The 12,267-nt window shown below is 43.9% G+C and overlaps 1 protein-coding gene across 2 annotated transcripts in view; it reads right to left on the reverse strand.

Moving 5' to 3' along the window:
* The window catches only part of CD247 (CD247 molecule), a 78,084-nt gene extending 68,652 nt beyond the window's left edge, over positions 1 to 9,432 (reverse strand). The window contains exon 1 of one of the 2 annotated variants that reach the window (XM_077156870.1): positions 9,149 to 9,432. In XM_077156870.1, coding sequence (XP_077012985.1) covers positions 9,149 to 9,206 — 58 coding nt within the window. In that variant the 5' untranslated portion in view covers positions 9,207 to 9,432. The remainder of the gene's footprint in view (positions 1 to 9,148) is intronic. The other variant, XM_077156871.1, reaches the window with a different exon arrangement.
* Between the last annotated feature and the right edge of the window lie 2,835 nt (positions 9,433 to 12,267).

Here is a 12,267-nt window from a genome sequence, read left to right on the forward strand (position 1 = left end):
ATTTAACAGGACAGCACTTGCCCTGGACAGGTGAGCACTGAGCAAGTTTTTAAAGGAGATTTCACAGGCTAGGCCAGCAGGGAGATGGATGGGTGATCTGCAGTGGATACAATTATTTGACTTTCAGAGCTGTTCTTTGAAGCCTCCATACGCTTAATAGAAAGAAAAAATATATATATTCCCCTTTACCAGTCTTTTGTAGCTCGATCTTTATTGTTCTCACTGAAACCCAAAGAAAACGGACAAGATTCATTTTGTCCAGAAAGCATTTGTGTATTTTATATAGGTCTGTGTTTTGAAGTGTTGATAGTTAAGTGGGATAAAAGACAAATCCCTCTCTATTATGAGGAAATCAAAAGAGGAATTTCTGAAGCTTCTAGTCTAAACCAAACCTGTCCTGGGTGGTATCCCCTGATACCTGCCTGCCTCCTACAGAAATTAGAACAGGTCACAAAATGATGAAAATTAGACCAGATCATAAAGAAGCTGGCTTGTAGGCAAATTAAAACTTTTTGTAAAAACTGAGAACATAACTTATAAGCAAAGGGAAGCTAAATTTACTTACTGGACTCTCAATTACTCAGTGCATCTCTAGGACACTATCCTGGTCAATGGAATGGTTGACCAGGGCCAACCATGACTTACTGGGCCAACGACTCGTGGGACTGTTCTTGACATGTGGAGCACCAGAAAACTTGGCACATTTTTACTCATTGATAGTTGAGTGTCTGACCAAATGGTCTGAATAATTGGATATTAAAAGCAACCAAGAGTCTGGTTATATCTACTATCCTAATGGCCAAATTATGCCACCAGCAGCCACCTTATTGGATCACTTGCCAATCTAATCTGAGGGCAGAAAGAGAGAAAAACGTTCAACACATTTTGACAATTTTTGCCGAACCACACAGTTTGACCACTGTGGAAAGAGCTGATGAAAATGTGGGGAGCTGGTAATGTGTTCTGCTGATACTAAGTGTTCCTGAAACTATCTGTGTGCTGGGCCTCCCCTATGAGAACCGCTCACCACAGGGAACTATTCCTGTTTGGCCTTCAACTCTGAGCTCTGAGAACAATTTTCCACCTTCTCTCGTCATCTTAGCTGGTGATGACGTCAGTGATGCCAATGATGGGTCCCAGGAGGTCCCCACACATCTGGGCTTCAACTTAGGAGGTGGAATGGAGTTACCTTGTATGGGGGTGGGATAGAGTCAGCATTGGAGGAAGAGGGAACTGGGAGGAAGGGATGTGCAAAGAAGGAGGGGAACCAGGCTCACACGGGAGACAGGAGAGTGTTGAGGGGTGCTGGGCCTCCCAACCTGGGAAGTCACTGCCTCTGTGAACAAGACCCCACCTCTCCATGTTTTCCTGAAGACCCTAGTTTGGGCAGAAGTTTTCTTGTCTCCCTTCTCTACAAAATCCCGGAGAGGTGCTCAGCAACCTCTCGGCCCTGCTGTTCACCTACCCAGATCACCATTTTTAAGTCCAAGCAACCCTTACTTGCCTTCCTTCTGCAGAGCTGTCCTGCCACCACCAACCTTCTCCCAAAAGTACACCCTACACACAAAATCACTCATTGTTGCATGCAAAAAACACACACCTGCAGACACTGGCACACATCTGTCAGCCCACAGATGACATATAAATGCAGCACACACAGCAGCACATGCACATTGGGACACAGACGCCTGTACCCTCTCGCCTGAGCACGGGTTCATTCGCTGGCCCACATACTCGCCAGCACCCCACTGCAGCTGCAACCCATAAACTGCAGCTGGGGGCTCAGCTATTCCCATGATGTCTTCACCTGGCCCTGTGCCCTCTCCTTGGAGCACACTCCTCTGGCCAGTCTGTTTCCTGAGACAACAGGCTGCAAACCCCCACCCCCACCACCATCACCAGGTTGTCTTTTCCATTCTTTCTCTCATAACATCTCTTCTCTCCAATTCTCCATCATTTCTTCCAGCCCAGATGATGCATGAGATGTTCTAGCTCAAGGCTGTCACTCACATCATGTACTAGAGCTAGAACAACATTGCATGATGGGGTAAAATAGAGGAGCATGCAGTCGGCTTTCTAGTATCTACACAACAGAGAGGATCAGGGATTTGTTGAACCCTAAATGGTAGTGTCAATTTACATTCTGACCCTCTCCCCCAGCCCACTACCTCTAAAAATGTCCTGCCGAAACTCCCAAACACTTTTTCTTTGCCCAACTCTCCTCCCAGGATCAGCTTTGAGCATATCCACATCTAAGAACCGCAGATATTTGGCTCTTTAAGGCTTCCCATATTGCTCTCTGAGCATCAAATCTCTTATCATGGTTTGCTTTGCCCACAGCAAAACAGTTTGCTCTCCCTGAGCCCAGCTCGGCCAGCTGCAAGAGAACCCAACGCTAAAATCTGTCCTAAATACTTGAGAATTGATTATAGACATTCATCATTTAAAGACAGTTCTCCCATCCCTTGGGGATTTAGTAAAAGGCCAAATCTCAACTCAGAATCCATGTGTAATGAGAGGCTATTCTTTTAGAAAATCTTGCACACTCAAAACCTTACACACCACACGAAGATTCATTCTCGCCAAACAGATTCAGGGTCAGAGACTCTCAAATCTGATTTAATTTGTAACTGTGTATAAGGTGGGAGATGCCAGCATGAGCAGTGAGCCGCTGAATGGCAGACCGTGGTCGGTTCTCCTCAAGACAATCTCCAAAATAGGTGTATTTTTTCAGAATAAAATAGATTATCAGATTTGGAGGAAATATGAGGTCAGTACTTCGGTGATGTGTCAGAAAAAACACAGCTCTACATTAACAACCAGTATTTCATGCTGCACCGAAAAATGTACATTAAATGAGGATTTCAGCATCCAAATAATTTTTCTCATTCCAAATATAGAGAGGAAAATAGGAATAAGTTCTTACTAAGGGGGATACGTTTAAAAGGCAGCTTCAGAGTCCAGTCACCGGGCTTATGATATTGCAAATTGATAAACAAGGAGGAAAAGTCACATAGAACTTTCGAGAGTGCGCTCCGAGTAGGGATGAGAGCCATTTTGTTTGGGGCTTGGTCCCACTCTTGAGCGAGTCAGCATTTGTAAAAGGAGCTTCCTACCACCTTTTCTGCCCCTTGCCACAGGATTATTGTTAGGACCAACTAAGTGAAGGAATTGGGAAGCGCTTTGTAAATCTAAAGGGGAAACTGCTCTGATGGTGAGAACGGAGGTCTAGAATGGGCAAGGAGCCTGCCTGTCCCTGTTCGAATGCCTTCTACTTATCTTTTCCCCTTGAGCCTGAAAATTAGTTGCTGAGCAGCACAAATCATAGGAGGCAAGCAAAGTGGAGAGCAGACGCTCCTAACATTTCTGCCGCTGCAATTTGGCTGCTCGAGCAGCAATTTGCTTTCTCTTCAAGTCAGTTCTCACCAACAAAACACTCTAATGGCCTCTAATAAATCAGAAGCCCATACCCAAGCATAAAGGAGAAGCCAGCAAATGTCGGTCTTTGTCCTTGGATTTTTCACCACAGAGGTTCCCACTGGGGAGTTAAAAATATTATGTACAGATCTAAAAAGTCCTGCGAACTTTCCTGCAGGCCCCTAGTTCTTTAAGTTGATACCACCGGGGGTATGGTGGGGTGGGATGCAAAGTAACTAAATGTTCTTAAAATTTTTGTGATTTCAAGATCATACACAAGTCATTTTGTATCTGAAAGGGGTGTTGACCCTCTCATTTTACAAACGAGAAAACTAGAGCGCAGAGAGAGGTCTCTTGCCCAAGTTTATATGGCAATTTAATGGCAGAGGAAGGGGGGAAAAAAGGATTTTTACTACCGGAGTTTCTACTTTGTCATATTGGGAAAATGATATTTGTTCTGTCTTGCAGACTGGAAAATTGAGGCCTGCATGATAAAGGCTACTACTTTTCAAGCACCTTTCGTGTGCAAGCAATTTCTTAATAGTCTCTCCAACCCACAGCACCCTGTGTGAGGCAGAGGCTGCTGCCGCCATCTTACAGAGGAAGAAGGGGCCCTGGGGGGGGGGGGGGCATGCCCACACTCAGACCCAGGTCTTCCTGGCCCCACAGCCCCCCGTTCCCTCCACACGTCGCCTGCCCCAGAAAACCCAGCAACACTTGCCAACAGTCACAGAAAATTACAAAAAAAAAGATCTCCTTTCCTGGAGGGGATTGCTCCCAACCGAAATCTAGAGGATCCTGTGAAATGTCCTTTTACTTTAACCTATTGTTTAACTGTCAGCCCTGAGAAAATTAGCTAAAGGAGGAAATTACATTTCTGAAGATTTTCTTGTAGGGTGAGCTATAACAGCAAAAATTGAAACAGTTCAAATGTCCAACGATTGAAATAGTGAAGAAAATGCAAAGCAGTTGCTTTAAGGGAGGTTACATGGCAGTTCAAAGCAATCATGGAGGTTAAGCACGACAAAAAATGCTTACAATAAAATATTAAGGAGAAAGAAAGCATATGAAACATGTTAAAAATAATCAGCTATGTAAAATATATATGCAATAGTAAAAAATGTTGGGATGGGAGGCAAAGAAGTAAAAACAAAGAGGTTATGGACTGGCATGGTTTAAAAAATTATGGATTTTTAAAATTTTTTTAACTTCTTTCAAAGATTTTGTAATATTTTTGTTAAGTATAAAATTAAGGGAGGGGAAAATGTGTAATACTTGGAGCATCTGTCTAGTAAATTAGACTACAATGTTTAGATATCCTGCCTTTTTTCTTCTTTCTATATTATGAGATTATCTGGCGATCGGATACTGTGATAGATGCTGCAACCAAGAAACTTTCCTTTTTCTCCCTGATGCCTTTCATTAGTTTATTAATTCATTTAGTTAACAATCCCCAACTGTGATAACCTTATTATCTGCTTTTCTGTAGTATAAAAGCCAAGTCAGAAAAATGAGCTTATTTCATTCGTTTATTTTTAAGACATAATATTAGTTAAATCCTAGGAAAGTACCATTTTTGTAGGTCCAACATGATCAAACATCAGAAATTTCATGTGGCTCAACCAGAAAATTTTAATAACGGCAGGACGTTATCGTGAGCAGTCTTTGCCCCTTTCACTCATATTGGCCCGTGTTGATTTTTTGTTTGTTTTCTTTTTAAGGCATTTTATCTAAAACTAAATATTCTAGAAGAAAGGTCCAAAATAATATGAGCCCATATATGCTTAAATTAAATCATTAGTGTTATTTTAGTCATTTAAAAGTATCTGGATTTCCTTCATTCACTCATTTCTTACTTTATTCAACAAATACCTATTGAGCGTCACCCTTCCCAGCCCAGCGCAACATGGGGGGTCCACAGGGACCAAGACAGAGGCTTGTCTTCCCTCAGGGAACGTGGGTCCTTTAGGTCAGAGGACATAGCTCTGCATGTGCAGTGACAAAGTTAATCATTTCACCTCAGCTAACAAGGTGAATGGCTGCTTTAATGTCTTTTTTAACCAACTTGGCTAAATGTTTGCGCAAATGGATTAAATCTACTGTCACTTTAAGGCTCATAAGAACTAGCTTTGAACCAAGCAGAGCTAAGGAAATCATTTTGAACTATCCCTGGAATTTACAATCATCAATGACATTATTTATAGATAAGGCTCAGTAGAAAAAGGATCATCCAAGAGTGTGTTTGGACAACTCTCATCGAAGACAGCTCCCTAATAGTACCAGGACTCTTCTAAATAAAATCAAATGCCACAATGCTGGGATTCTTTAAAGCAAAAGTGTATATCCAATAAAAATTAAATCTAATTTTTTAAAGAACAAAAGCAAAAAAAATAAATAAAAAGTTTTTTTGAATCAAGACAGCACTGGTTATTCATCCAAGTGAGAGCACCCCAGGACTGCATCTGGGGGATATTTAGCAGCAACAGACATTGTCTGTCGGCCAGAAAGTCTGAGAAATGCCAAGAGAGAAAAATCAATTAGCTAATCTAGATGAGCAGGGACTAGTGACTGGAGATTGAAACAAATCACTGGTAAAATGCTATCGATGAAAAACTCATACTGGCATTGCTTGGAAAGTTCCCCTCAACTCCAGCTCCAGGCAACTGCAGCGAGGATTTGATGTTCCAGAAGTTCGCGTTTAAATCCCAGCCACGGAGCACCCACTGCAGCAGCCTCAGAGTCTGGGTGGCCACCCCGACCGGTTACGATGAGGCAGACTTTGTTTCTAATTTCCTCCGCCCTGCAACTATTCATATTATATATATTTCAGACATGCTTTCATTTGAGGGGAATGCTCCCCTACAGAGTAAATGTAGGAAATAAAGATGGGGTGCACAGGTGGTTCAGTGGTAGAATGCTCGCCTTCCATGTGGGAGACCCGGGTTTGATTCCCGGACAATGCACTCAAAAAACTAAAAATAAGTAAAAACGGCAGCTGCAATGCTCGTCCTGTGACCAGTCAAGTGTTGATGGTTGTTATTGGTCACTCTTGCGTTTTTGTGCTATTATGGGGCGTGCTCGTAAATCAGAAGAGAAGACTTGTATTTCAGCAGTTGGAGAAAATGCCCACTGTTGCTTTACAAAACAACCGAGAGCAAAGTAAGAACCCCAACTATGGGTTTCCATCTCCTTTTTCTTGGGTTTTGAGTACAAGAAACCAGGCCAGGATGTAATAACGGTAATAATTAATACAACTTCTATTTCATGGTGGTCTTCTAAGTATCTGGTGCTTTCCATTCATGTCTCATCTTCATAACACTGCAAGGGAGGAATTCTTATCCTTACTTTACACATGAGAAAACTGAAGCCCAGAGAGGTTAAGTAACTTGCCCAAGGTCACATAGCTAGGAAGTGGCCTTGCGGGGGGCGGGTCCATCCGTGGTAGCCTGATTCCACCATGAGTAGTCACCTACTTAACAGCAGAGCTGGCTCACAGCCCTGGGAACCTGCATTCCCTCTGTGTTCAGAGCTGCCTCTCCTCACCTGAAAAAGGACACAGGCCGTACTGACTGCCGGGCAGGTCCTCGGCCACAGTAGGGTAAGAAGTTGGAGGCACTGCAGTCTCTGTGGCAAAACTGTGCCCGTGCCATTTGGCACGTCATCTTGGTTTCTTCCGGCAGTTTCTCACCCAGGGAGACACCCTTGTGTGGAGATTGGGTTATTATTTGTTTTGATCCTAATCATCTGGGTTTTTCTGCTCCAAAGAAACACGCACGGAAAAGTCTTAGTAAAAAAGGAGATGTTTTAAGAGGGTCTGGGGGACAGGTGACTTAATCGGGCAAGAAAAGAGAGAAGACTCAACTCAACTCCGCTTGCAGCCCTTCCTGCAGGGAAACCGTAAAGAGTCTCTGCTCGGGGGTGGCGTAGGTGCCGTGCGTGGCCTTTGGGTTGGAGGCCTCTCCGAGTCTCTTCTTGTCTTCATTTCCACTTGTTTTGGGGCCAGCACAATTTGAAAAACTTTCCTTTCAGAGCTTTGTCTAAAACTAGCTGAAATTTCAATCTCCACAATGCAAAGCAAGTGGGATTGAAAGATGAAACATCCTGCCAATCTAAAGTTGGCTTTCTCCTGCGTGCACTAGTTATGGAAATGGGGCATGCCCCCCATCTTGTTGGCGGGCAGGGTTAAGTTTACTACTCCTGGAGCCACTGGCCCAGCTGCCTTTCATTTTCTCTTCTCACTCCCCTTGCCCCAAAGCCGAACACAATGGGAGATTGAGGAACCCACCAGTGAGCAAACTAGAGGCAAACATCTTCCAAGTTCAGTCTGAGGTACTCAGCTTACCCCAGCATCTAAAGCTGCTGCTTCCCCCAAAACCACTGTATTCACAGGCTGCTACTGTGTTCTGGATCCTCTTGCCACCTGCACACGACAATATGCTACTCTAGACTCCACTGCCCTTAGCCTGGGACACCCCGTGACTCTTGGCCAACAAAGGCTTTCTTAGAAGAGAGCTGTGGCCTTACAGAAAACCCAGTCCTCGGAGTGCTGGTGCACTAGGCGCGGCAGTGCCACGTTCCCTGGTAGGAACAGAAGTGCCGATGGCTTCTCCTGCTCTCCCAACATCATCACCCATGCCCTCCCACTCCGAGGTGAGCTGTGACGTGGAGGGGAAAGAAGGAAATTCGTCCATGACCACCTTCCCTGTTTCCTTAGAGTCCAATACTCCTTGTCTCCATTTCTTGTAAACTGCTCCCCCACCAATCCTCCGAAACCACCCATTTTGGTTTCTTTTCGTCTGTTTTGCTCCTCCTGATCTGGCTAAAACACACGGCAGAAGATAAAAGGATTGTAGGAAAGTCAGGTGCCCGTGAGCTGGCATGAGGCAAGCGCTGTCGGTTGTTGCTCATGGTGGTGACTTAACTCGTCCCATCCTCTTGTCTGTCCCCCAAGCCTGCCAGCAGCTCTGGCCTTTCGGGTCCAGGTAGAAAGCTGTGGAGGGGCGGGGGTGAGTCACAGAGCCTGGGCTGGGCGTACCGCGGGGCGGCCATGACAGGCCTGAGTCTACGCACGGACCGTCTGGGCCCTGAGCCGGCCAAGTGCCCCCCGACGGCACAGAGCCGCGCCCCAGGCCTTGCCACCTCCCCAGCTCCCTGCACTTACTCCTCCGCCCTTCCGGGGCCTCGGGCCGTGACCCTGCCTGGGGGACCAATGAAATGTTCTATGTTGGCAAAGGAAGGGGGAAAGGTCAATGACAGAGCAAGCAAAGGGGTGAACGAAAAAGCCAGAGAGACGAGGGACACGACGCAGAGACACGCAGCCCGGTTGACATTTTCTGACCCCAACCAGCCTCTGTTAAATACTCCCACTCCTTTTCTCCGGACTCGGCCTGCCCCAGCTGTTCTGCTTCCTTCCTCCTCATCCTTCCCCTGCACAGGCTCTTCTCTCTGCTTCCGCCACGGGAAAAATCTTTGCTTCAGGCAGTTGTGTTTTCAAGCACACGGTCCACTGCTGCCCAGTGTGGCTGTGATGACGCGGCGGCCAGCAGGGGTCTGGGGCCCTCTCTGCTCGGTCGCCCCTCGGTCTGGGGAGTCCAGGAGTCGATGGAGACACCAGGTCCTCAGCAGCCCTTTTACCGTGTGCCTCACACACACACACACACACACACACATGCACACACGCACACACGCACACAGTTTCTGAAAGGTCCTCCCCACCGGCCGGCTGGCTTACCTGTCACTGGAGACTGTGAGTGCAGGACCGCAGCCATAACTAGCACCTTCCACCTCATCTTGTCCTCTCCCCCAGGATGGCGCCCGGAGGGGCTGTGGCCACAGCGGCTGGGACAGCGAAGAGAAAAGGCGTCTCTGCCGGCTCTGTTCGGCTGCTGCCTCCTCAGGAAGTTGGAGGACTGTGGGGCCTTTGAGAAAGTACCTGCCCCAGGGCCAAGAGACTTACACTCCCCCTCTCAGTTCACAGACAGGAAGCTCTGGAGGTTTGAGGGTTGGGGTGAGTGTGTATGTGTGTGTGTGCCTGTCCGTTTTCCATTTTCTCTCATGTATCCATTGTTTTCTCTTTTCTAATTCCTGTCTAATTTTTATCTAATTTCTAATTCGACTGAACTCAGTCCCTAAGCAAGTACAAGTTCCCAAGGCCTTTGAGAACATTTTTTATTTTCCTAGACCCTCAAATAGTTACAGAGGATGGTAAAATGGCAGAGCTCTGGATTCAGAGGCAGGCTCAACGTAGAGGCAGGCTCCTGGGCCTTTAGTGCCGGCTCTGCCACCCATTTGCTGTGTCGCCTAGAGTAAGTCACTGAACATCTCTGGACTTCAGCTTCCTTTTCTAGAGAGCAAAGAGCCAGAGTACATGTGATGGGGAAGATCTGAACTTGGCCTGAATCTGGATCATAGGAGAGTTCAAAAGTCTATGGTTCACATAGTATTTCAAACAGTTTTGATCAACACTGAAACATTAGAGGAATTTTTAATTCCAACCAAGAAGATAAATACTTAGAAATAAACATAATAAGAAAGCTGAAGAGCTATAAGAAAAAACCTTTAAAACATTACTGAAGGACACAAAAGGAGTTGATTAAATAGAAAGGCTTATCCTAGTCTCGGATGGCAAGCTCCCATTTAAGAAGATAACAATTGTCACTAAATCAACTAGTCTATTCCACTAAAAGTAATACTATCAGAAGTTTTAGATCAAGATAAACTGATTCCAAAGTCTATGAACACACAGTAATGTTCAAGAATATCCTGGAAAATTCTGCCAAAGAAGAGTCAGGAGACTGAAATAGACCTACCAGATAACAAATATTACAAAGTTTTATAATGACCACATACTCTTTAGAGTCCTATAGAAGTCAAACATATATGGTCAATTGGTTTTTTTTGGATGCTGTACGGTGGGGGTCACATTTCATTCTTTTTCCGTGTGTGTCCCATTATTGCAGCACCATTTGCTAAATTTTTTTTTTTTTTTGCTTGTTTGGTTTTGTGTTTGTTTGTTGGGGAAGTGCATGGGCCGGGAATCGAACCTGGGTCTCCCGCATGGCAGGAGAGAATTCTACCACTGAACTACCCTCGCACACCCTTCAATTGATTTTTGACAAAAGAGCAAGAGTAATTCAATAGGGAAATGATAGTCTCTTCAACAAACAGTGCTGGATCAATTGGGTATCTTCATAGAGAAAAAAATTAACCTTATTTCATACCCTATACAAAAATGTATAGGGTCATGTATACATGTATAAAAATGTATATACAAAAATAGATCATTGCCTTTGTCTTAGTTTACCAGGGATGCTATGACAAATACCACGAACTGGTTAGCTTAGCAGCAGCAATTTATTGTTTCATGATTTTAGAGTTTAGAAGTCCAACATTGAGGTATTGTCAGGGCTGGCTTTCTCCTGGTGCCTAGAGCAGTCCCGGCAATCCTCCATCACATGTCAATCTCTTTCTCCTGGTATCGGCTCTTCTGGTTTCTGCTGGCTTCCAGCTACTGGCTTCTACTTCCTTGTCCATGTTTTTTTTTTTTTTTGCTTCTGCGGACTTCAGCCATATTAAGTTAGGGCTGCCCTCACTCAGTTTGGCCTCACCTTAACCAACAATAGTATCTGCAAAGGTCCTATTTTCAAATGGGGTCACACCCACAGGAACACTCATTGAGACTTGAATGTGTCTTTTGAGTCAATCCCCAACTCACCTAAATGTAAAACCTGAAACTATAAAACGTCTGTAATAAAACATATGAGAAAAATATTTGTGATTGAATGCAAGAAGCGCAAACCATAACAGACTTCATCAAAATAAAATAACTCTCTTTGATCAAAAAATGCCATTAAGAAAATGAAAAGCAAGATGCAGACTGGAGAGATAATTTACAAACACATATAGTAGACAATGGAGTTATCTAGAATATATGAAGAACTCTTTCAGCTCAACAGTAAGATAATAAAATAATGGGCAAAAGAGTTGAACAAACAATTCCCCAAAGAAGATCCATGAATGTCCAAGAAGCAGATGAAAAGGTGCTAAACATCATTCGTCCCCAGGGACATAAAAGTTAAAACTACAGTGAGGTACCATTACACAGCTATCAGTATGGCTAAAATAGAAAGACTGAAGATACAAAGCGTTGGTGAGGACACAGGGGCCTGGAGCTCTCAGACAGTGGTGATGGAACAAAGAACGGTACAAACATTTTGGAGAACAATTTGGCAGTTTCTTAAAAAGTTCAACACACATATTGCTTATGATCCAATTCTTTCACTCCTACACATTTACCCGAGAGAAATATATGCCCCTACAAAGAATTGCACATGAATATTCACAGCAGTTTTATATGCAATAATCAAAAACTTGAAACAACCCTAATGTCCATTAACAGATAAATGGATAAACAAATTGTGGTATATTCAGACAACAGAATTTTACTGAACAATAAAAAGGAACAAACTACCAATAAACACAACACATGGTTGAATCTCAGGAACATACTTTGTGAAAAAAGCTGAGCAAAAATGAACATACTGAATGATTGCAATTATTCAAAATTGTAGAAAATGTAAACTAATCAGTAGCGACACATTTCGAAGACAAACTACAAAGGCCCACTGTAACAAGTGCCTTAATGTATACACAGCACCTAAAAATGATTCAATTACAATAAATACATTTTTTACACTTTTTTATTGTATAATGTAACATATATACAAAGCATAGAAAGAAAAAAAGCAATAGTTTTCAAAGCAGAATTCAACAAGTAGTTGCAGAAAAGATCCCAGAGTTTGTCATGAGCTACCATACTATCATCTCAGATTTTTCCTTCTAGCTCCTCCA

This window comes from Tamandua tetradactyla, chromosome 4 (genome assembly GCF_023851605.1).
Source record: "Tamandua tetradactyla isolate mTamTet1 chromosome 4, mTamTet1.pri, whole genome shotgun sequence".
Classification (NCBI taxonomy): Eukaryota; Metazoa; Chordata; class Mammalia; order Pilosa; family Myrmecophagidae; genus Tamandua; species Tamandua tetradactyla.